Genomic DNA, 25,444 nt, shown 5'->3' with positions numbered 1-25,444 from the left:
TTCCTAGAAAGCTAAATCTTCAAGACTCGTAAGCAAAAAGAGCTCCCTTTTCCTCATATTCTCCTCTTGCTTCTATTCCCCAAGGAGGTGATTTAGTTGCCTCTTAAGGCAGCTTAAGACAGGAAGAAGGGTGAGGGAAGGAATACCTGAGGTGAAAAAAGAGTATTTCAAAGATCCTTCCTACCATACTTGGAATACCCCTTAGGAAATGCTGGTGTACAGAACTGAGGATGAAAAGCCAGCAAAGAAAAGGATATGTATGGTAGTGGTGCTGCCGTGAGTTTTATGATGTGTGGTCTCAATAAATAATGCCTCTTTGTCCTGTAAACCACCATCTTTGGCGTGGTCTTTTGCACAGTCCTCTCCCACTTGAACTCTTGGAAAGTCTCTCTTGCTTCTGGGAACTCTTCCTCCACCATATGAAAGGAGGAGAAGCTACCTTATTGAACACATGGGGACCAATTGAGAGCCAGTGCCAATAGACACCTAGGTGAGCTCCAGAGGAACTGCAGGCTAACTGCAACTGCACAAGTGACCTCAGCTGAGAACAGAAACTGCTCAGATGAGTCTCCACTGAAGTGTTATGTGAATCATAACCAAAGAAATGGTTGTCTAACCTACTGAGTTATGGAATGATCTTTATTATCAATATATAAACATACAACACAATACAACGCATTACAAAAAGTATGTAAGATGATAGATATGGTCTGCATTGAACATACAGGAGATATTTTGTGGGAAGACTTCAATATGAATATATGGGATCAAGAAAAAACTTTAAATGGAAATAGCTGGGTCTTGGAAGGGGTTCAATTTTCATTCATTGGAAAAATGAAGATAGAAAGTGTCAAGTGTCATTATGGAGATTCCAGTCTTCAGTGACTTAGCAAACTGCTGACATGTTGGTGGATGGACCCATGCCAGATGGAGATTTGGTATCTTTCTGTAGTTGCGCCTTTTTGTAAATCACTATCACTCATTGGCTTGGATTCAACAGGTGATTTTTCGGGCACTGATGAAATGAAAAACAAACACTTGTCTTATATCAACATATTCTCAGACATGACACTAGAATCGTCTTAATTCCTGATCACACGGATTACCCTAAAGATTTCCTCAACACAATGAAGTATATGTTGTAAAATGAAGACATGTCAAAACTATGGAGTGATTGATGATATGTGTCTCCAGGTTCTGAATGTAAACTCTGTTTTACAAAGCGGGGTGTTGCCGGTGAGCTGTGATTAGCTAGGCTCCAATAATACTCGCACTAGTCTCAGGGGAACTTCTCCTAGTTCTATTAATTGCTTTTTTAGAAATGTGTTTTACATCCTTTATCTTATTGAATCTTGACCACATTTCTAAGATTTAAACATTATTTTTATCCACATTTTAGGCATGAATAAAGTGATACTGAGCTAGAGTAATTGGCAAAAGGTAATATAGCTGATAAATGGGGGCACTGGAGTTTGTCCTTTGGAGAGGTGGTTTGACATCAAGTCAAGTCCTTGTCTCTCCATGATGTTGGTTCTTTTCAACTCATTTCAAAGAGCACTGGAGTCCTGTGGTGCCTCAAGAGCCACTGAGCAAAAAGAGGAGGGAGGAGGAATAAAAGCCCCATGCTCTGGCTGAAACCAGATTTATATATTATAAATAGAAATACATAATTACGCATTATATGCTTAACCATATATATGTATATATGTATATATATGATCCATTTAAAATTGTGTTAGAAAAAATTCCCAAACACTATATCATACCATGCTATCTCCTAATACTGCTAGAAACTTCTTGAAGTTTCTATGCTTTCTTTGGTCTCCAACAGTGTGAAACCTCCCTTGACCTGTGAGCCAGACTTCAGAAGAAAGAGCAGCTGGGGATCATTGCCCTGGGGATGCTCTGGGCTCCAGAACAGGGCTATCTGCCATGACCCCTGGCAACCTTGCTGTCTGTGTCTCCCTAAAGCCAATTAAATTATTCACAGTACCTGCAGCTTTTTCATTGTTATCACAACTCATTGAATTCTCTCCCAAGAGAGAAGTGATGTCTTCTCCAAATATCTTGAGGCAATTTTCAATCAAAAATTGTACAAGAGAAGCCTGTAATGCAAAAAGACCACATTGGGGTGTTCTTTCTCATGTGGCATGGTTTTACATCACATTTTGTTTATAAACCTTGGATCTAACCAAAAATGTGGAAGACTTCTAAGAAGAATTCAGAGTTGATAAAAAATCTATAGAAACCCGAGTTCCCTAAGAAAAATAACATAGACTGATAACTTTCCGATGTACTTTGGGTACAGATTTTAAAATACTACTAGTCAGTAGGCTAAAGTCCTAATTTGTGGCCTAGTTTAATAGCTAACATTGTGATACCAATGGTTATATCTTTAAAACTAGGATAGTTTTCAAAGTAACCTACCTTATTAAACTTTACTTATTTTTTGAAACTTTGTTTCCAGAATATATTGGGTTGTAACTTAGTATAATATCTGATTAAAATGTATAAAGCATACACAAAAACCTATGAAATCCATTTCTTAAATGAGGAAGAATCTTAGTTGGAGGGTGGAGATTCATGTGGATTTTGTTTTCTTTTCTTTTGTTTTTGAGGAAAAACTCACAGGGCTGGAGAGAAAACGTCTTTATGTCTAACCGCAGTCCCTTCTCACATCGTGCTTTGCCTAATGCTGGCTCTCGGCAAGAGCTTGGGGAAAAGCTGTCATTTTATTAGGCATGTGTGGCTCCATTAGGATGTTCTGGAATATCCTACTAGCTTCTGTCCGATGTAGCAGAGGCAAAAGCGTAGCCAAGTATTTTTCTTTCTTTTTTGTTCATAATAAATTTATTTTTTATTGGTGTTAAATTTGCCAACATACAGAATAACACACAGTGCTCATCCTGTCAAGTGCCCCCCTCACTGCCCATCACCCATTCACCGCACCCCCCACCCTCCTCCCCTTCCACCACCCCTAGTTCATTTCCCAGAGTTAGGAGTCTTTATGTTCTGTCTCCCTTTCTGACATTTCCCACACATTTCTTCTCCCTTCCCTTCTATTCCCTTTCACTATTATTTATATTCCCCAAATGAATGAGAACATATAATGTTTGTCCTTCTCTGATTAACTCATTTCACTCAGCATAATACCCTCCAGTTCCATCCACGTTGAAGCAAATGGTGGGTATTTGTTGTGTCTAATGGCTGAGTAATATTCCATTGTATACATAAACCACATCTTTATCCATTCTTCTTTAGATGGACACTGAGGCTCCGTCCACAGTTTGGCTATTATGGACATTGCTGCTAGAAACATCAGGGTGCAGGTGTCCCGGCGTTTCATTGCATCTGTATCTTTGGGGTAAATCCCCAACAGTGCAATTGCTGGGTCGTAGGGCAGGTCTATTTTTAACTCGTTGAGGAACCTCCACACAGTTTCCCAGAGTGGCTGCACCAGTTCACATTCCCATCAACGGTGTAAGAGGGTTCCCTTTTCTCCACATCCTCTCCAACATTTGTTGTTTCCTGCCTTGTTAATTTTCCCCATTCTCATCAGTGTGAGGTGGTATCTCATTGTGGTTTTGATTTGTATTTCCCTGATGGCCAGTGATGCAGAATATTTTCTCATGTGCTTGTTGGCCATGTCTATGTCTTCCTCTGTGAGATTTCTGTTCATGTCTTTAGCCCATTTCATGATTGGATTGTTTGTTTCTTTGGTGTTGAGTTTAATAAGTTCTTTATAGATCTTGGATTCTAGCCCTTTATCTGATACGTCATTTGCAAATATCTTCTCCCATTCTGTAGGTTGTCTTTTAGTTTTGTTGACTGTATCCTTTGCTGTGCAAAAGCTTCTTATCTGGATGAAGTCCCAATAGTTCATTTTTGCTTTTGTGTCTCTTCCCTTCATGGATGTATCTTGCAAGAAGTTACTGTGGCCAAGTTCAAAAAGGGTGTTGCCTGTGTTGTCCTCTAGAATTTTGATGGAATCTTGTCTCACATTTAGATCTTTCATCCATTTTGAGTTTATCTTTGTGTCTGGTGCAAGAGAGTGGTCTAGTTTCATTCTTCTACATGTGGATGTCCAATTTTCCCAGCACCATTTACTGAAGAGACTGTCTTTCTTCCAGTGGATAGTCTTTCCTCCTTTATCTAATATTAGTTGACCATAAAGTTGAGGGTCCACTTCTGGATTCTCTATGCTGTTCATGATCTATGTGTCTGTTTTTGTGCCAGCACCACACTGTCTTGATGACCACAGCTTTGTAGTACAACCTGAAATCTGGCATTGTGATGCCCCCAGCTCTGGTTTTCTTTTTTAATATTCCCCCAGCTATTCGGGGTATTATCTGATTCCACACAAATCTTAAAATAATTTGTTCTAACTCTCTGAAGAAAGTCCATGGTATTTTTTTTTAATTTTTTATTGGTGTTCAATTTACTAACATACAGAATAACCCCCAGTGCCCGTCACCCATTCACTCCCACCCCCCGCCCTCCTCCCCTTCTACCACCCCTAGTTCGTTTCCCAGAATTAGCAGTCTTTACGTTCTGTCTCCCTTTCTGATATTTCCCACACATTTCTTCTCCCTTCCCTTATATTCCCTTTCACTATTATTTATATTCCCCAAATGAATGAGAACATATAATGTTTGTCCTTCTCCGACTGACTTACTTCACTCAGCATAATACCCTCCAGTTCCATCCACGTTGAAGCAAATGGTGGGTATTTGTCATTTCTAATAGCTGAGTAATATTCCATTGTATACATAAACCACATCTTCTTTATCCATTCATCTTTCGTTGGACACCGAGGCTCCTTCCACAGTTTGGCTATCGTGGCCATTGCTGCTATAAACATCAGGGTGCAGGTGTCCCCGCGTTTCACTGCATCTGTGTCTTTGGGGTAAATCCCCAATAGTGCAATTGCTGGGTCGTAGGGCAGGTCTATTTTTAACTCGTTGAGGAACCTCCACACAGTTTTCCAGAGTGACTGCACCAGTTCACATTCCCACCAACAGTGTAAGAGGGTTCCCTTTTCTCTGCATCCCCTCCAACATTTGTTGTTTCCTGCCTTGTTAATTTTCCCCAACCTCACCGGTGTGAGGTGGTATCTCATTGTGGTTTTGATTTGTATTTCCCTGATGGCAAGTGATGCAGAGCATTTTCTCATATGCATGTTGGCCATGTCTATGTCTTCCTCTGTGAGATTTCTCTTCATGTCTTTTGCCCATTTCATGATTGGATTGTTTGTTTCTTTGGTGTTGAGTTTAATAAGTTCTTTATAGATCTTGGAAACTAGCCCTTTATCTGATATGTCATTTGCAAATATCTTCTCCCATTCTGTAGGTTGTCTTTGAGTTTTGTTGACTGTATCCTTTGCTGTGCAAAATCTTCTTATCTGGATGAAGTCCCAATAGTTCATTTTTGCTTTTGTTTCTTTTGCCTTCGTGGATGTATCTTGGAAGAAGTTACTGTGGCCGAGTTCAAAAAGGGTGTTGCCTGTGTTCTTCTCTAGGATTTTGATGGAATCTTATCTCACATTTAGATCTTTCATCCATTTTGAGTTTATCTTTGTGTCTGGTGCAAAGAGTGGTCTAGTTTCATTCTTCTGCATGTGGCTGTCCAATTTTCCCAGCACCATTTATTGAAGAGACTGTCTTTCTTCCAATGGATAGTCTTTCCTCCTTTATCGAATATTAGTTGACCATAAAGTTCAGGGTCCACTTCTGGGTTCTCTATTCTGTTCCACTGATCTATGTGTCTGTTTTTGTGCCAGTACCACACTGTCTTGATGACCACAGCTTTGTAGTACAACCTGAAATCTGGCATTGTGATGCCCCCAGATATGGTTTTCTTTTTTAAAATTCCCCTGGCTATTCGGGGTCTTTTCTGATTCCACACAAATCTTAAAATAATTTGTTCTAACTCTCTGAAGAAAGTCCATGGTATTTTGATAGGGATTGCATTAAACGTGTATATTGCCCTGGGTAACATTGACATTTTCACAATATTAATTCTGCCAATCCATGAGCATGGAATATTTTTCCATCTCTTTGTGTCTTCCTCAATTTCTTTCAGAAGTGTTCTATAGTTTTGAGGGTATAGATCCTTTACCTCTTTGGTTAGGTTTATTCCTAGTTATCTTATGCTTTTGGGTGCAATTGTAAATGGGATTGACTCCTTAATTTCTCTTTCTTCAGTCTCATTGTTAGTGTATAGAAATGCCACTGACTTCTGGGCATTGATTTTGTATCCTGCCACGCTACCGAATTGCTGTATGAGTTCTAGCAATCTTGGGGTGGAGACTTTTGGGTTTTCTATGTAGAGTATCATGTCATCGGCGAAGAGGGAGAGTTTGACTTCTTCTTTGCCAATTTGAATGCCTTTAATGTCTTTTTGTTGTCTGATTGCTGAGGCTAGGACTTCCAGTACTATGTTGAATAGCAGTGGTGAGAGTGGACATCCCTGTCTTGTTCCTGATCTTAGGGGAAAGGCTCCCAGTGCTTCCCCATTGAGAATGATATTTGAATAAATAAAAAAAAAAAAAAGAGAATGATATTTGCTGTGGGCTTTTCATAGATGGCTTTTAAGATGTCGAGGAATGTTCCCTCTATCCCTACACTCTGAAGAGTTTTGATCAGAAATGGATGCTGTATTTTGTCAAATGCTTTCTCTGCATCTAATGAGAGGATCATATGGTTCTTGGTTTTTCTCTTGCTGATATGATGAATCACATTGATTGTTTTACGGGTGTTGAACCAGCCTTGTGTCCCAGGGATAAATACTACTTGGTCATGGTGAATAATTTTCTTAATGTACTATTGGATCCTATTGGCTAGTATCTTGTTGAGAATTTTTGCATCCATGTTCATCAGGGATATTGGTCTGTAATTCTCCTTTTTGGTGGGGTCTTTGTCTGGTTTTGGAATTAAGGTGATGCTGGCCTCATAGAACGAATTTGGAAGTACTCCATCTCTTTCTATCTTTCCAAACAGCTTTAGGAGAATAGGTATGGCTTCTTCTTTAAACGTTTGATAAAATTCCCCTGGGAAGCCATCTGGCCCTGGACTCTTGTGTCTTGGGAGGTTTTTGATGACTGCTTCAATTTCCTCCCTGGTTATTGGCCTGTTCAGGTTTTCTATTTCTTCCTGTTCCAGTTTTGGTAGTTTGTGGCTTTCCAGGAATGCGTCCATTTCTTCTAGATTGCCTAATTTATTGGTGTATAGCTGTTCATAATATGTTTTTAAAATCGTTTGTATTTCCTTGGTGGTAGTGATCTCTCCTTTCTCATTCATGATTTTATTAATTTGAGTCTTCTCTCTCTTCTTTTTAATAAGGCTGGCTAATGGTTTATCTATCTTATTAATTCTTTCAAAGAACCAACTCTTGGTTCTGTTGATCTGTTCCACAGTTCTTCTGGTCTCAATTTCATTGAGTTCTGCTCGAATCTTTATTAACTCCCTTCTTCTCTTGGGTGTAGGATCTATTTGCTGTTTTTTCTCTAGCTCCTTTATGTGTAAGGTTAGCTTTTGTATTTGAGTTCTTTCCAGTTTTTGAATGGATGCTTGTATTGCGATGTATTTCCCCCTTAGGACTGCTTTTGCTGCATCCCAAAGATTTTGAACGGTTGTATCTTCATTCTCATTAGTTTCCATGAATCTTTTTAATTCTTCCTTAATTTCCTGGTTGACCCTTTCATCTTTTAGCAGGATGGTCTTTAACCTCTACGTGTTTGAAGTCCTTCCAAACTTCTTCTTGTCATTCAGTTCTAGTTACAAAGCATTATGGTCAGAAAATATGCAGGGGACAATCCCAATCTTTTGGTATTGGTTGAGACTGATTTGTGACCCAGTATGTGGTCTATTCTGGAGAAACTTCCCATGTGCACTTGAGAAGAATGTGTATTCAGTTGAGTTTGGATGTAAAGTTCTGTAGATATCTGTGAAATCCATCTGGTCCAGTGTATCATTTAAAGCTCTCATTTCTTTGGAGATGTTGTGTTTAGAAGACCTATCGAGTATAGAAAGCGCTAGATTGAAGTCACCAAGTGTATTATTATCTAAGTATGTCTTAACTTTGGTTATTAATTGATTGACATATTTGGCAGCTCCCACATTCGGGGCATATATATTGAGGATTGTTAAGTCCTCTTGTTGAATAGATCCTTTAAGTATGATATAGTGTCCCTCTTCTTCTCTCACTACAGTCTTTGGGGTAAATTTTATTTCATCTGATATAAGGATGGCTACCCCTGCTTTCTTTTGAGGACCATTTGAATGGTAAATGGTTCTCCAACGTTTTATTTTCAGGCTGTAGGTGTCCTTCTGTCTAAAATGAGTCTCTTGTAGACAGCTAATAGATGGGTCCTGCTTTTTTATCCAGTCTGAAACCCTGTGCCTTTTGATGGGGTCATTAAGCCCGTTCACATTCAGAGTTACTATTGAGAGATATGAGTTTAGTGTCATCATGATATCTATTTCAGTCCTTGTTTTTGTGGAATGTTCCACTGAACTTCTTCTTAAAGGGGAATTTTAAGAGTCCCCCTTAAAATTTCTTGCAGAGCTGGTTTGGAGGTCACATATTCTTTTAGTTGCTGCCTGTCTTGGAAGCTCTTTATCTCTCCTTCCATTTTGAATGAGAGCCTTGCTGGATAAAGTATTCTTGGTTGCATGTTTTTCTCATTTAGGACCCTGAATATATCCTGCCAGCCCTTTCTGGCCTGCGAGGTCTCTGTGGAGAGGTCTGCTGTTACCCTAATACTCCTCCCCATAAAAGTCAGGGATTTCTTGTCTCTTGTGCTTTAAGGATCTTCTCCTTATCTTTGGAATTTGCAAGCTTCACTATTAAATGTCGAGGTGTTGAACGGTTTTTATTGATTTTAGGGGGGGATCTCTCTATTTCCTGGATCTGAATGCCTGTTTCCCTTCCCAGATTAGGAAAGTTTTCACCTAGAATTTGTTCAAATACATATTCTGGCCCTCTGGCCCTTTCGGCACCCTCGGGAACACCAATTAAACGTAGGTTTTTCTTCCTCAGGCTGTCGTTTATTTCCCTTAATCTATCTTCATGGTCTTTTAATTGTCTGTCTCTTTTTCCCTCAGTTTCCCTCTTTGCTATCAACTTGTCTTCTATGTCACTCACTCGTTCTTCCACCTCGTTAACCCTCGTCGTTAGGACTTCTAGTTTGGATTGCATCTCATTCAATTGATTTTTAATTTCTGCCTGATTAGCTCTAAATTCTGCAGTCATGAAGTCTCTTGAGTCCTTTATGCTTTTTTCTAGAGCCACCAGTAGCTGTATAATAGTGCTTCTGAATTGGCTTTCTGACATTGAATTGTAATCCAGATTTTGTAACTCTGTGGGAGAGAGGACTGTTTCTGATTCTTTCTTTTGAGGTGAGTTTTTCCTTCTAGTCATTTTGCTCAGTGCAGAGTGGCCAAAAGCAAGTTGTATTGGGAAAAGGAGAAAAAGAGAGGAGAGAAAGAAGGAAAGAAAAGAGAAAGAGAAAAAAAAAGGAAGAAAAAAACGAAAAAGAAAAAAAAGGGAAGAAGAAGAGAAAGAAAAAGAAAGGAGAAAAAAGGGGGGTGGGGGAAGGAAACAAATCAAAAAGCAAAACAAAACAAAACAGAACAAAAAAAAAAAAAAAAAAAAAAGAACCACGGGGGAGTATCTTCTGATTCTGTGTACTTTAAGTCCCTTGGCTTCCTCTGGAAGTTGTCAGTCAGTCTAGCTGGTCTTCTGGGGGAGGGGCCTGCTGTGCTGATTTTCAGGTGTTAGCAGTTGGGGGAGCTGCTGTGCCCCTGCCTGGTGCAGGGCTCAGTGGGGTTGTTTACCCCGTGAGGCCGCAGGAGGAACAGCCCCAGTGGCGGGGCAGCTCTGGAAACCTGGATTCAGCCCCCGCAGGAACTCCAGAGGTCTCCGTCTGCAGGGCCTGGAGGCTCCGGGGCGGGGCTGCTGATCTGCTCAGCTGGGGCAGGAGCGTCCTTGCTGTCCTGGGCCGTCCCGGCCTCTGCCTGTCCCGGGGGAGGCGGGATCCTGGGCTGTGTCCCGGCGCCCTGTGCTCCGGAGCCTGCGCTGGTGGATTCGCGCTCCCGGGCCGCGCAGCCCCCTCCGCGGAGCCGCCGCCCGAGCACCCCGAGCTGCTCCTGGAACCGCGCAGCCCCCTCCGCACGGAGCCTCTTCCTCTGCCCGAGCCCCTCCGAGCTGCTCCCGGGGCCGCGCAGCTCCCTCTGCGGAGCCGCCGCCCGAGCCCCTCCAGCTGCTCCGGGTCCCGCCGCAGCCCTTAGGGAGCTCGGCGCACTCTCCTGGGCGCGCAGTTGCTGTTACTGTCCCGGGGAGCTCGAGGGCATCCCCTCCCTCCTGGGTCCTGCTCCACCTCCCTGCGAGCCCCTTTCCGCCCGGGAAGGTTGGTGCAGCTCCTGCTTCTCCAGGCCGGGGCTCTAGTCCATGGTATTTTGATAGGGATTGCATTACATGTATAAATTGCCCTGGGTAACATTGACATTTTCACAATATTAATTCTGCCAATCCATGAGCATGGAATATTTTTCCATCTCTTTGTGTCTTCAATTTCTTTCAGAAGTGTTCTATAGTTTTTAGGGTATAGATCCTTTACCTCTTTGGTTAGGTTTATTCCTAGGTATCTTATGCTTTCGGGTGCAATTGTAAATGGGATTGACTCCTTAATTTCTCTTTCTTCAGTCTCATTGTTAGTGTATAGAAATGCCACTGACTTCTGGGCATTGATTTTGTATCCTGCCACACTGCCAAATTACTGTATGAGTTCTAGCAATCTTGGGGTGGAGGCTTTTGGGTATTCTATATAGAGTATCATGTCATCGGCGAAGAGGGAGAGTTTGACTTCTTCTTTGCAAATTCGAATGCCTTTAATGTCTTTTTGGTTTCTGATTGCTGAGGCTAGGACTTGCAGTACTATGATGAATAGCAGTGGTGAGAGTAGACATCCCTGTCTTGTTCCTGATCTTAGGGGAAAGGCTCCCAGTGCTTCCCCATTGAGAAAGATATTTGCTGTGGGCTTTCGTAGATGGCTTTTAAGATGTTGAGGAATGTTCCCTCTATCCCTACACTCTGAAGAGTTTTGATCAGGAATGGATGCTGTATTTTGTCAAATGCTTTCTCTGCATCTAATGAGAGGATCTTATGGTTCTTGGTTTTTCTCTTGCTGATATGATGAATCACATTGATTGTTTTATGAATGTTGAACCAGTCTTGCATCCCGGGGATAAATCCTACTTGGTCATGGTGAATAATTTTCTTAATGTGCTGTTGGATCCTATTGGCTAGTATTTTTTTTTTTTAAAGATTTTATTTATTTATTCATGATAGTCACAAAGAGAGAGGCAGAGAGGCAGAGACACAGGCAGAGGGAGAAGCAGGCTCCATGCTGGGAGCCCGATGTGGGATTCGATCCCGGGTCTCCAGGATCGCGCCCCAGGCCAAAGGCAGGCGCCAAACCACTGCGCCACCCAGGGATCCCTAATGGCTAGTATCTTGTTGAGAATTTTTGCATCCATGTTCATCAGGGATATTGGTCTGTAGTTCTCCTTTTTGGTGGGGTCTTTGTCTGGTTTTGGAATTAAGGTGATGCTGGCCTCATAGAACAAATTTGGAAGTACTCCATCTCTTTCTATCTTTCCAAACAGCTTTAGTAGAATAGGTATGATTTCTTCTTTAAACGTTTGATAGAATTACCCTGGGAAGCCATCTGGCCCTGGACTTTTGTGTCTTGGGAGGTTTTTGATGACTGCTTCAATTTCCTCCCTGGTTATTGGCCTGTTCAGGTTTTCTATTTCTTCCTGTTCCAGTTTTGGTAGTTTGTGGCTTTCCAGATATGCATCCATTTCTTCTAGATTGTCTAATTTATTGGTGTATAGCTGTTCATAATATGTTTTTAAAATCGTTTGTATTTCCTTGGTGTTGGTAGTGATCTCTCCTTTCTCATTCATGATTTTATTAATTTGAGTCTTCTCTCTCTTCTTTTTAATAAGGCTGGCTAATGGTTTATCTATCTTATTAATTCTTTCATAGAACCAACTACTGGTTTTGTTGATCTGTTCCACAGTTCTTCTGGTCTCGATTTCGTTGCGTTCTGCTCGAATTTTTATTAACTCTCTTCTTCTGCTGGGTGTAGGATCTATTTGCTGCTTTTTCTCTAGCTCCTCTAGGTTTACATAAGGTTAGCTTTTGTATTTGAGTCCTTTCCAGTTTTTGAATGGATGCTTGTATTGCAATGTATTTCCCCCTTAGGACTGCTTTTGCTGCATCCCAAATATTTTGAACGGTTGTATCTTCATTCTCATTAGTTTCCATGAATCTTTTTAATTCCTCCTTAAAGGCGGCTGCGCAGCCGGGAGCGCGAATCCAACAGCGCAGGTCCCAGAGCCCAGGGCGCCGGGGACACAGCCCGGGATCCGGCCTCCCCCCGGGACAGGCAGAGGCCAGGAGGGCCCAGGACCCCAAGGACGCTCCTGCCCGGAGCTGAGCAGAGTAGCGGCCCCGCCCCCCGGAGCCTCCAGGCCCTGCAGGGGGAGTGCTTCAGAGTTCCTGTGGGGGCTGAATCCAGGTTTCCTAGCTGCCGCAGCCACCGTGGTTCTTCCTCCTGCGGCCTCACGGGGTAAACAACCCCTACTGAGCCCTGCACCAGGCAGGGAGCAGAGCAGCTCCCCCAAGTGCCAACACCTGAAATTCAGCACAACAGGCCCCTCCCCCAGAAGACCAGCTAGACGGACAAGTTCCAGGGGTAGTCAAGGGACTTAAAGTATACAGAATCAGAAGATACTCCCCCGTGGATTTTTTTTTTCTTTTTGATTTCTGTTTGCTTCCCCCCCCCACTTTTTTTTCCCTTTCATTCTTTTTCTTTCTCTTTCTCTTTTTCTTCTCTTTTTTCTTTTTTTCTTCCTTTTTTCTTTTTTCTTTTTCTCTTTTCTTTCCTTCTTTCTCTTTTTCTCCTTTTCCCAATACAACTTGTTTTTGGCCATTCTGCCCTGAGCAAAATGACTAGAAGGAAAACCTCACCTCAAAAGAAAGAATCAGAAACAGTCCTCTCTCCCACAGAGTTACAAAATCTGGATTACAATTCAGTGTCAGAAAGCCAATTCAGAAGCACTATCATACAGCTACTGGTGGCTCTAGAAAAAAGCATAAAGGACTCAAGAGACTTCATGACTGCAGAATTTAGATCCAATCAGGCAGAAATTAAAAATCAATTGAATGAGATGCAATCCAAACTAGAAGTCCTAACGACGAGGGTTAACGAGGTAGAAGAACCAGTGAGTGACATAGAAGACAAGTTGATGGCAAAGAGGGAAACTGAGGAAAAAAGAGACAGACAATTAAAAGACCATGAGGTTAGATTAAGGGAAATAAACGACAGCCTGAGGAAGAAAAACCTACGTTTAATTGGGGTTCCTGAGGGCGCGGAAAGGGACAGAGGGCCAGAATATGTATTTGAACAAATCTTAGCTGAAAACTTTCCTAATCTGGGAAGGGAAACAGGCATTCAGATCCAGGAAATAGAGAGACCCCCCCCTAAAATCAATAAAAACCGTTCAACACCTCGACATTTAATAGTGAATCTTGCAAATTCCAAAGATAAAGAGAAGATCCTTAAAACAGCAAGAGACAAGAAATCCCTGACTTTTATGAGGAGGAGTATTAGGGTAACAGCAGACCTCTCCACAGAGACCTGGCAGGCCAGAAAGGGCTGGCAGGATATATTCAGGGTCCTAAATGAGAAAAACATGCAACCAAGAATACTTTATCCAGCAAGGCTCTCATTCAAAATGGAAGGAGAGATAAAGAGCTTCCAAGACAGGCAGGAACTGAAAGAATATGTGACCTCCAAACCAGCTCTGCAAGAAATTTTAAGGGGAGCTCTTAAAATTCCCCTTTAAGAAGAAGTCCAGTGGAACAATCCACAAAATCAGAGACTGAATAGATATCATGATGACACTAAACTCATATCTTTCAATAGTAACTCTGAATGTGAACGGGCTTAATGACCCCATCAAAAGGCACAGGGTTTCAGACTGGATAAAAAAGCAGGATCCATCTATTTGCTGTCTACAAGAGACTCATTTTAGACAGAAGGACACCTACAGCCTGAAAATAAAACGTTGGAGAACCATTTACCATTCAAATGGTCCTCAAAAGAAAGCAGGGGTAGCCATCCTTATATCAGATGAAATAAAATTTACCCCGAAGACTGTAGTGAGATGAAGTGGGTGGGACACTATATCATACTTAAAGGATCTATCTAACAAGAGGACTTAACAATCCTCAATATATATGCCCCGAATGTGGGAGCTGCCAAATATGTCAATCAATTAATAACCAAAGTTAAGACATACTTAGATAATAATACACTTGGTGACTTCAATCTAGCGCTTTCTATACTCGATAGGTCTTCTAAACACAACATCTCCAAAGAAATGAGAGCTTTAAATGATACACTGGACCAGATGGATTTCACAGATATCTACAGAACTTTACATCCAAACTCAACTGAATACACATTCTTCTCAAGTGCACATGGGAAGTTTCTCCAGAATAGACCACATACTGGGTCACAAATCAGTCTCAACCAATACCAAAAGATTGGGATTGTCCCCTGCATATTTTCTGACCATAATGCTTTGTAACTAGAACTGAATGACAAGAAGTTTGGAAGGACTTCAAACACGTAGAGGTTAAAGACCATCCTGCTAAAAGATGAAAGGGTAAACCAGGAAATTAAGGAGGAATTAATTGATTTCAAGGAGGAGGACGTGGGGCCACTGAGCCTCCCCGGGCTGCCCCATGTCCTTTCTCTTGTTACTGTGATGGATCATGGTGACTGATAGCCAAAGGGGACGCAGGTGGGAGATGGGCAAAATAGATGAAGAATATTAAGAGCGGGATCCCTGGGTGGCCCAGCGGTTTGGCGCCTGCCTTTGGCCCAGGGCGCGATCCTGGAGACCTGGGAACAAATCGCACATCGGGCTCCCGGTGCATGGAGCCTGCTTCTCCCTCTGCCTGTGTCTCTGCCTCTCTCTCTCTCTCTCCCTATGTGACTATCATAAATAAATAAAAATTTAAAAAAAGAACATTAAGAGCTATAAGTATCTGGTTCTCAAATAAATAAGACACAGATATTTAGAAAGTACAGCCTAGGCAATAGAGTCAGTACTATCGTGACAACTTTGTATGGGGACAGATGATGATGACACTTCTCCCCACTTCTCGTAGGGAGATCTGAGTATGCACAGAATTGTCAAATCACTAAGTCGTAGCCCTGAAACTACTGTAACATTGTGTGTTGAATGTACTTCAATAATATCAAAGAAAAGGGGTTTCTGATGGGACTCACAGTGGGTCCATGAAAGGCATTAAAATGGTCATTACACATATGAAGGCACCTCTGAAGAGGGGATAAAGATGCTCACATGACTTGATGTTAATTTTCAGAACATTTACTTGAGAGAGGGTGCAGTGGGGAGGGGTGGAGGGAGAGGGGGAATCTGGAGCAGACTCCTCACATACCAGTCACCAGGTCTGGGTGAGGACCACGTGAGGACCACAGTCAGCAGGTACAGGTGAGCCCCATGTGGGACCCAGAGCCACCAGGAGCAGATGAGGCTCAGGTGGGGACCAAAAAGACCAGGTCCAGTTTGAGGCCCAGGTGGAGCCCAGAGGCACCAGGTCCAGGTGAGGCCCAGGTGGCAACCAGACTCACCAGGTCCAGGTGAATCCCAGGTGGGGACCAGATTCACCAACTCCAGGTAAGGCCCAGGTGGGGACCAAAGTCACAAGGTCTGGGTGAGGCCCAGGTGGGGACACAGTCTCCAGGTCCAGGTGAGGCAAAACTGAGGACCAGAGTCAACAGGTCCAGCTGAGGCACAAGAGGGGACCAGAGTCACCAAGTCCAGGTGAGGCCTAGAAGGAGACCATAGGACCCAGGTCCAGGTGAGCCCCATGTGGGAACCAGAGCCACCAGGTCCATTTGCGGCCCAGGTGGGGACCACAGTCACCAGGTCCAGGTGAAGCCCAGGTGTGGACCAGATTCACCAAGACCAGGTGAGGCCCAGGTGGTGACCAGTCACCAGGTCTGGGTAAGGAACAGGTAAGGACCAGATTCACCAGGTCCGGGGGAGGCCCCGGTGGGGACCAGAGTCGCCAGGTCCGGGTGAGACCCAGGTGGCAACCACACTCAGCAGGTCCAGGTGAGGCCAAGCTGAGGACCAGTGTCACCAGGGCCAGGTGAGGCCCAGATGGGGACCAGAGTCACCATGTCCAGGTGAGGCCAGAAGGACACCACAGGTACCAGCTCCAGGTGAGGTCCATGTGCAAACCAGAGTCACCCGGTCCAAGTGAGGCCCAGGAGGGGACCAGAGTCACCAGGTCAAGGAGCGGCTCAGAAGGGGACCAGAATCCCCTGGTCCAGGTGAGGCCCAGGTGTGGAACAGATTAACCAGGTCCCAATGACACCCAGATGAAGACCAGAGTGACCAAGTCAAGGTGTGGCCCAGATGGTGATCAGAGTCACCAGGTTCAGGTGAGGCCAAGAAGGGGACCACGGTGAACCTGATGTGGGAACTAGAGCCACCAGGTCCAGGTGAGCCCAGGTGGGAAACAGATTCACCAGGTCCGGGTGAGGCCCAGGTGGGGAACACAGTCACTGGATCCAGGTGAGGCACAGGTGGGGAACACAGTCACCAGGTCCAGGTAAGGCCAAGCAGAGGACCAGTGTCACCAGGGCCAGGTGAGGCCCAGATGGGGACCGGAGTCACCAGGTACAGATGAGGCTAGAAGGAAACAAGGGACACAAGGTCCAGGTGAGGTCCTGGTGGGAGCCAGACTCACCAGGTCCAGGTGAGGCCATGGTGAAGATCAGAGTCACCAGTTCCGTTGAGGCCCAGGTGGGGCCAGAGTCACCAGGTACAGAAGAGGTCAAAGTGAGGACCAGAGTTACGAGGTCCAGGTGAGTCCCAGTGAGGAATAGAGTAACCATGTCCCGATGATGCCCAGGTAGGGACAGAGTCACCAGGTCCAGATGAGGCCCTGGTGGGGAGCATATTCACTAGGTCCAGGTGAGGCCCAGTTGAGGACCAGAGTCACCAGGTCAGGGTGAGGCCCAGAGGGATTCCAGAGTCATCATGTCCAGGTGAGGCTCAGGTGTGGAACAGAGTAACCGGGTCCCAATGATGCCCAGGTGAGGACCAGAGTCACCAGGTCTGGGTGAGGCCTAGATAGGATCAGAGTCACCAGTTCCAGGTGAGGCCCGAAGGAGTCCACAGCAGTCAGGTCCAGGTGGGGCCCAGGTGGGGCCCAAAGTCACCAGGACTGGGTGAGGCCAGATGGGGACCAGATTTACCAGGTCCAGGATTTAGAGTTAGGGTTAGGGTTTAGGCTTTAGGGATTAGGGCTGGAGGGACTCCATCCCTGGTCTCCAGGGTCACACCCGGGCTGAAGGCGGCGCTCAACTGCTGGGCCACCAGGGCCGCCCCCCCAATTTCTTTTTTTTTTGTGTGTGTGTAAGATTTTATTAATTTATTCATGAGAATACACAGAGAGGAGAGAGAGAGAGAGAGAGAGAGGCAGAGACACAGGCAGAGGGAGAAGCAGGCTCCACGCAGGGAGCCCGACGTGGGACTTGATCCCGGGTCTCCAGGATCACGCCCTGGCAGAAGGCGGCGCCAAACCGCCGAGCCACCGGGTCTGCCCCCCAGTTCCTTAACAGCTGCGCCCGCATACAGTCACCAGGCCTTCTCAAGCTGTGGCTGGACCGCCACGCACGCGGTTTCTTGACTGACTCCCAGAGTATCTAAGCAAGTTTCAATCGCCCACTAGGGAGTGGGCGGGGTCCCTGGGCCACGTTAAGATGCAACTGGCGCGTTCACATCACTCTGAAAATAGCTTTGAAACTGACGAACCGGGATCCTGGGCTGCTCACTCCGCAGGCCTCGGGAGCGGGCGTCAAAGCCAGGTTTTGCGGTCGTCTCGCCTCAGCTGCGACCCGGCGACCACAATTACAGGTGCTCGGTAGGGACCCTTCCGTGCCCGACAACCCGGAAGTGCCTGACCACGCCTACCCACTGCGCCTGCGCGAGGCGCCCCTCCCGCGAGCGAGGAGACTGGCGCTGGGCCTGCCGGGAGGCTCGTCGCGCCTGCGCGGAGGGCCCCTGGCGTGCTGCGTCGTTACTTTTGAAACGAGTGGCGGGGAACTTCCGTTGGAGGCTGTGGCGTCGCCGTCCGCCGGGCAGCAGCGCGCTCCCTCGTCCCTAGGCCTGGCCATGGCGCTGCAGCTCTCCCGGGAGCAAGGCATCACCCTGCGCGGGAGCGCCGAAATCGTGGCCGAGTTCTTCTGTAAGTCCCCCTTGCGCAGGCCAGAGGGCGGGGAGAGCTGAGGCCAGGCCGCCCTGGAGGCCCGGCCCGGCCACGGAGGCGGAGGCGGGGTCGGGGTCGGCTCTCTTTGCTCCAGCGCCCGCCGGGCTGGAGAATCTAATCTAGGAGGAGGCGGATGCAGGCGCCACCCACGGGCGCCTCGCTCCTGGTGGAGCAGGAAGCCCAGGTGCTGCCGAGGCCTGCCTGGCGCTGCGGCCCCTCCACCAGCAGCCTTGCTTTATTTTTTTTTTTAATTTTTTAAATTAATTAATTAATTAATGATAGAGAGAGAGAGAGAGAGGCAGAAACACAGGCAGAAGGAGAAGCAGGCTCCATGCACCGGGAGCCCGATGTGGACCGGGAGCCCGACGTGGGATTCGATCCGGGTCTCCAGGATCGCGCCCTGGGCCAAAGGCAGGCGCTAAACCGCTGCGCCACCAGGGATCCCAGCAGCCTTGCTTTAAACGGCGGATCCGACACGCTTCCCAGCCCGCCCCAGCCCCACGCCTACGCCCACCCCGAGCGGGGTGGGGCCCCAGTATATCTTGAATAGCCCTTCCACCAAGCTTTGACCCCGGTACTGACGGCGATGGACTAGATTTAGGAAACTCTGTCCTGGACCAGGCCATGTTTGTACCCTCTGATGGAATCTGGTAGGAGAAGAGGAGGGAAAAGTGAGGGAGAGGCTTGCTTTGGAACATTGGACCGGTTAATCAGTTGCTAATCCAGACGCAAAAGCCTATTTCGACACCCTGTGATCACATAACCTGAATTGGGGCTTGCATTACCGTGAGCTTGTAGTTCTACTTTGACACTAGGTTAATGCAGTTTGGCATTTTTAGTTCCGCATAAACGCAGGTATCGTGTTCTTTTTACTTAGAAGCAACATTTTTAAGGATTTTCAGTGGCACTTTTCACTTACTCTGCTTTCAGCAAGACACCCACAAATGCACGTTTAGGCTTTTTCAGTTTGATACCAGGAATGAAACCGCAGCCACATCTAAATAGGTTTTATTTTCCAGAGTTGCAAAGTGAAAATGACTTTAACATTCCTTTTGTTTTCAGCATTTGGCATCAACAGCATTTTATATCAGCGTGGCATATATCCATCTGAAACCTTTACCAGAGTGCAGAAATACGGACTCACCTTGCTTGTAACAACTGATCCTGAGCTCATGAAATACCTAAATAATGTAGTGGAACAACTGAAAGGTATTTAATTGTTGAAAACCATTTTGAGTTTTGCAGGCTTTCTTGGACCCGTACTTTCTGGCATCTTGGTGTTCATTTTTCAGCGCTATACAAAGAGGTGTAAAACACTGCAATTTCAAATACAGTGATTCTCAATCGGAAGGAAGCAAATAATAAGTTGAAAGAAAGTCCACTCTTCCCTACCACATTTTGAGTGGGCTAAATACTTTGATGTTAGAAATCTGATCTGGCTTCACAAAACAATCTCTATCAACTCCCTTTGAAGTGATTTTTGCAGTTCGTGTAGCCAGGTGGAACAAGTTGGAATTTTACATAACTATGATGATGTTTATTATTGGAGAGAAATCCACTATATATTTTTAACATGATATATTTTCTATAGCTGCCTAGAGTTTAAAACCATCATTATTTTAAGATAAAATGAAATTGAATCCAGCCTGGGAACTAAACTTAAAAAAAAAAAAAAATACTACTAATAGAGTACCCAATAACGTTTTTTAATGTCTTACTGTCTTCAATTGTCTTTGTTAAAATCCTGCCTGTAAGTTAGCCATTTCTATCTGAACACTCACTGTTTTTTCTTAGCTCAAGAAATTACTGAATACTTGTTGAATGAATACTTGTTCTCCATCTATTCTTTTTTTCCCCCCATCTTTTTCTCTACTTAGGATTCTCACTTCTAATTTTTCTGTGTTATAGGATGTTTCTCCCTGGCTCCTCATTTGACCTTCCAAAACTAGTTCCCAAAAAAATTACAGTAATTTTTTTTTTAATTCCTGAGTCATATATATATTTTCTGTTTCAAGGGGCTTTATTTTTTAAATTCTATTAATCATATTTTTATCATCTTCAGGGCTAAATCACCCAGGGCTATACTCAGATTACTTAGCCTGAAACATAGAAGTAACTAAGAATCTATGTCACCTTAATTTGATGAAGAAGCAAGCCCTGCCTAAGCTACTGATTTTAGGTTGTCTCCTTTAAGACTACACTGATGACATTTCACCTCAGTTGTATGTGAGTTGTATGTGAATTAAACCTTCCGATTTAATTTGTCCCTTTTAGTTAGAATGGAGGAATTGCTCTTCTTAGAGGCAAATTGTTCGATCTCTTTGAATCCCCATCACTCTAGCCTTCCTAAGGACTTTACCCTAGTTCTTCTCTGGTATTTCTGACTTCTTTGTTTTGAGATATTTTCATTGGTTTCATCTGTCTTCAGTTTTAAAAGAAAAAAATTTCCACACACCCCAGATCTTTAAGTGACTACCCAATCTCTTCCTTTTCAGAGCAAAATTGAGAAAAAGCTGATTTTTGTCAAGGGGTCAGCAAGACTGACCGCCCATATCCAGCAAGTGGCCTATTTTTGTACTACCTGCAAACTAAGAATATTTTCAGATTTTTAAAAGCTAGTTTTTAAAAGACTACACAAGAGACCTAGGTGGCCCACAAGCCCTAAATATTACAAGATTGTTTTTGTCTCTTGAAAAAAAACAACTGTGTATTCTTGAGTATATTATCCCAAGTTCCAAGATTAATTCAGGGCTCATTATGAGGCCCTCTTATTATAATCTCTAAGATGATTTCTGACACATACATAACTTCACTAACAATCTTTGTGTAGTTGACTCACAAGCATACATCCAACCCAAGTCTTCTCTTTGCTCATATAGTAAGTGGCTCCCTTGATATCCACATGTGGCTATCCTAGTGATACTTGAAAACTAAATGTAAGGGGGTCCTGGCTGGCTCAGTCAGTAGAGCATGCAACTCTTGATCTTGGGTTGTTAGTTCCAGCTCCACATTGGGTGTGGATATTACTTAGAAATAAAACCTTAGGGCAGCCCGGGTGGCTCAGCGGTTTAGCGCTGCCTTCAGCCCAGGGCATGATCCCGAAGACCTGGGATCGAGTCCCACATCAGGCTCCTGCATGGAGCCAGCTTCTCCCTCTGCCTGTGTCTCTGCCTCTCTCTCTCTCTCTCTCTCTCTCTCTGTCTCTCATGAATAAATACATAAAATCTTAAAAAAAAATGAAGAAAAAGAAAACCTTTAAAAAAAACTGTAAGCATCATGTCTCATTTCCATTCTCTTTCTCTCAGTGAACGGATCAACCTTCCAACCAGTGGTATAAACCAGAAAGTTGGGAACTATCCCTGAGTATTTCCTCTTCCTTAGTTTCATTAGTATCCAATAAATCTTAACAATTTTAACCACGAAATCTCTGGACTCTACCTATACTTATCTATCTCTACCAATTTATCCTTCTATAAGCCTTCAGTACCTCTTGCTTGAGGTAATCATTTAGCATCCCTAGATCCTCTCTTCCACTCTACTTTCCACACATCGCAGGCAAAAGTATAGTCTGAAATATAAGTTTAATCACATCACACCCTATACAAAGTAATGACTTCCCTGGTTCTTGAAGTATAAGTTCTTTAATTTAGTCCATGTGGCCTTGTGTGGTCTGACCCCTATGTATCTTGTACAAACCGACCTTGTTCATTCTCCCTTTGTATTACCCTTTCAATCCTCTGGTCAGATACTTTTCGCTTTTCAGTATTTAAGACCTGTACATTTTCTGTATCCTTTTGCATATTTAATGGTATTTATTTAGAATTGAAGTCGAGTGAGAATTCCCGGAGTCAGATTTTCCTATATTCTCTCATTGGATCACATACTGTACCTTCTTAGCATTTATTACAATTAAAATTTTACATTTATTACTGCAGTGATTAGGTTAATGCTCATCTTCTGCAGTTTACCTTGGATTAGAGTATACTGCATGTTCACTACTCTGTCCTTAGCATTCAGTATCTGGTACAGATACTGAGAATTGAAAAACAGGAGCTAGGTTATTATGAGGCAAGTTTTCTGTACAGGTTGGAGGAGTTCCAAAATACCAGTGGTAGGAATTTGCTAAGGATAGAAAGTGAGACCTGGGAAGAGAGTTACTTTGTAATGCAGTGAACCAAAAAAGATGCCTTGTTATGCATTGCAGATTGGTTATACAAGTGTTCAGTTCAGAAACTGGTGGTAGTCATCTCAAATATTGAAAGCGGTGAAGTCCTTGAAAGGTGGCAGTTTGATATTGAGTGCGACAAGACTGCAAAAGATGACAAGTAAGTATGAATTAAATTGCTTCCACTTTCATAGATTTTTTTTCCCAAACTTGTTTTCTTGAGTAAATGAGTTCTAACTATATTGAAATAGTTTTGTATAAGGTAGTTTGTTTCTAAATATGTTAGATTCGATCTTTCATCTCCCGTGGAGAAGAATTAGACTCACAAACTGTGCTCACAAAAGAGTTGTGCCTATTATGGACTTGTATAGTGTACTTTTAACATAATTGCCCTTAGTCTAAAATCCATAAATTTCAACCTTTAGTATTTATGGTGCTATATGTAAGCTACACATGATATATTAGGTGGGCCATTTAATGAATTGTGTCAAGGTACTTTTAACCGTGAAGTATTATCCTAGACTTTCTACTAGCTTATTTTGCAGCTCTACTGTATTTCATTTAATGCTATGAACTTCCTAAGACACTCTTAACTGAAGTTCTTAGGTCCTCTGGATGGGAAATGCCCCTCATTATATGCTAATTCTTAGCATTGTCCTAGGCATGCTTACCTGTAAACTCAGAACTCTCTCATAATGAAATGTAGTTCCTGAAGCCTTTGGTCTATTTTAGAAAGTGTTTAATTATAAAAATAACTTGATATAACATCTTATTTGAAGCACTACAGAATTAGACATTTAGGTATTACTAAAAATGCCAAAATGATTATGCCAATTAAAGATCTTAGGTACTACTTGTTATCTTTGTTTTACAATATGCTGAATGTTTCCTGACTTGAAGCACTTGGCAGGTTTTCTAGTCATCTGTTATTTAATGACCTGATACTAAGAAAGTGATACTAAGAAAGTGAGACCTGGGAAGAGACTGGAAGAGCAGTCTTAAATACTGGAATAATAAATGAAATTATAATCGTTTTTTTAAAAACTCCTTTTGAATGCATTACTTAATTTGAGTTTTGAAGCATTTAATCAAACAATCTTACCAGTGTTTTAAATAACTTGTTAAAACTTAAAATGAATCAACTCATTTGGTTTCCTCGGTAGCACACCCAGAGAAAAGTCTCAGAAGGCTATCCAGGATGAGATCCGCTCCGTAATCCGACAGATCACAGCTACCGTGACGTTTCTGCCACTGTTGGAAGTCTCTTGTAAGTATTATATGACTTCACGTTGGTTCAGATTTGTTGTGGAAAGACTAAGCTATTACTTTAAGAACAGTTTTGTTGAATTTTTTTCTTAATTATCCATGTCATGGTATACAAGTGAGAAAAACGTCATGAATCTAAAGTAATGCTGGTTGCATTTTATTTACAAGTGCTGAAAAGGGAAAGAATGAAAGTTTTCTACAGTACTCCTGAATATTTTGATGTAATTTCTTCCATTTTATTTTCTACACATTTCCTTGTATATAATTAAGACTTACAGGTATAACTGTGTCTTTCTTTTCTAGCTTAGTTACTCCTTGATTCATCAGATATACCCTAAATGCCTACTGTATGCCTGACACGGTACTGGGCATTGGGATACAATGGTCACAGAACCAAGATGTTCTCTTTCTCTGGCTTAGATTCATGCTGTCTCATGATTAATTATATACTTTCTGCAAATATCTTTAATGGCTTTTCTCTTTGAAGAAAAAAAAAAGTTTTTCTTTTTCGAGTTTTTCATTAAGTAAAAAGGAGTACAGTATTTTCTGTACTAAAATTTCCATTGAAGAAAAGCAATTAGCTAATATAACTGATTAGAGATCAAGCTAAACTAGCTTTTCTGACATGATAGGTGGCTCATATGTGAGGGAGACAGGAAGGATAGTTGTACCTTTCAAAAAATAATTGTACTTTAATGATCTTATCCCCAATTCAGGTTCATTTGACCTACTGATTTATACAGACAAAGATTTGGTTGTACCTGAAAAATGGGAAGAGTCGGGACCACAGTTTATTACCAATTCTGAGGAAGTCCGTCTTCGTTCATTTACTACTACTATCCACAAAGTAAATAGCATGGTGGCCTATAAAATTCCCACGAATGACTGAGGATGAGATAAGGACAGTGATGTACTTGTAGTTCTCAGATGCAGTTTTCCTGAAACCAAGTCAACTATAGTTGATAAATTTTGTTTCACTGGTTAATTTTTAGACTGGGAAAACTTAACATTATACATCTATTGAACTGTGCATAATTGTTCCATTTTTTTGTTACCTGTATGACTTTATACAGGGTTGGCATAAATTATTGCATGTTGTTCAAAAGGGAACTAGCAGATCACATCAGCATTGTTGTCAATTCCTTGAAAGTGGTAACTGTAGATGGATAACTTTTGCCATAAAGCTAAATGCCTTCTTAAATCAGACCTTTTGGTCAAGTACTTTGACTCTGGAATATAGGCAGGGAGATATTAAATGTAAAATACAGTAAAAGAAGTCTGAATATTGAGAGTCTTTGTTTAGATTCTGAAATTATCTAATGATAATCTGCAAGTAATGAAAAATTGCTCATAATAGGTCTCTGCCATTTATTTTATTTGTATATTTTCCATATTGAAAACATTTCCAATTATTTGATTTTAATTTGTTGTAGAACTCGAACCTACAAAGCTATGTATATTGCCACTGTTTAAATTCCTGTGATACAGAACTCTTAAATTTTTTTTATGTTTTATAAAATCAAGCTTTAAATCATGGTGAAATAAAGTTAAATATGTATGTTTAAAATTTGTCTTAAAATATGTTTATATTGGTGTGGTATTAACACATACAATAGAATGGATTCA

At 42.9% G+C, this 25,444-nt stretch overlaps 1 protein-coding gene and 1 long non-coding RNA gene across 3 annotated transcripts in view; both read left to right on the top strand.

Moving 5' to 3' along the window:
* Positions 1 to 9,432, top strand: part of LOC140612209 (uncharacterized) — a 72,594-nt gene extending 63,162 nt beyond the window's left edge. The window contains exon 3 of one of the 2 annotated variants that reach the window (XR_012013511.1): positions 9,286 to 9,432. This is a non-coding gene — a long non-coding RNA (uncharacterized lncRNA). Of the gene's footprint in view, positions 1 to 1,831; positions 3,355 to 9,285 lie in introns of those variants that run through there. The other variant, XR_012013510.1, reaches the window with a different exon arrangement.
* An 8,736-nt stretch (positions 9,433 to 18,168) lies between these two features.
* Positions 18,169 to 25,385, top strand: LOC140612207 (mitotic spindle assembly checkpoint protein MAD2A). The gene is made up of 5 exons (XM_072789278.1): positions 18,169 to 18,366; positions 19,450 to 19,596; positions 22,592 to 22,712; positions 23,716 to 23,819; positions 24,535 to 25,385. Exons 1-5 carry the CDS (start codon positions 18,294 to 18,296, stop codon positions 24,705 to 24,707), a joined length of 618 nt encoding a protein of 205 aa, XP_072645379.1. The 5' UTR covers positions 18,169 to 18,293; the 3' UTR covers positions 24,708 to 25,385.
* Positions 25,386 to 25,444: the final 59 nt, after the last annotated feature.

This window comes from Canis lupus, chromosome 21, assembly GCF_048164855.1.
Source record: "Canis lupus baileyi chromosome 21, mCanLup2.hap1, whole genome shotgun sequence".
Lineage (NCBI taxonomy): Eukaryota > Metazoa > Chordata > Mammalia > Carnivora > Canidae > Canis > Canis lupus.
Note: the sequence above shows the minus strand (reverse complement) of the source record. Positions and strands in the feature narration are given on the sequence as shown.

Excerpts from the sequence above, each read along its gene's own strand:
- LOC140612207 (XM_072789278.1), top strand. The coding sequence starts at position 18,294 with ATGGCGCTGCAGCTCTCCCGGGAGCAAGGCATCACCCTGCGCGGGAGC. Across the intron at positions 18,367-19,449 it reads AATCGTGGCCGAGTTCTTCT|CATTTGGCATCAACAGCATT; the intron begins GTAAGTCCCCCT and ends TTTTGTTTTCAG. Across the intron at positions 19,597-22,591 it reads TGTAGTGGAACAACTGAAAG|ATTGGTTATACAAGTGTTCA; the intron begins GTATTTAATTGT and ends TATGCATTGCAG.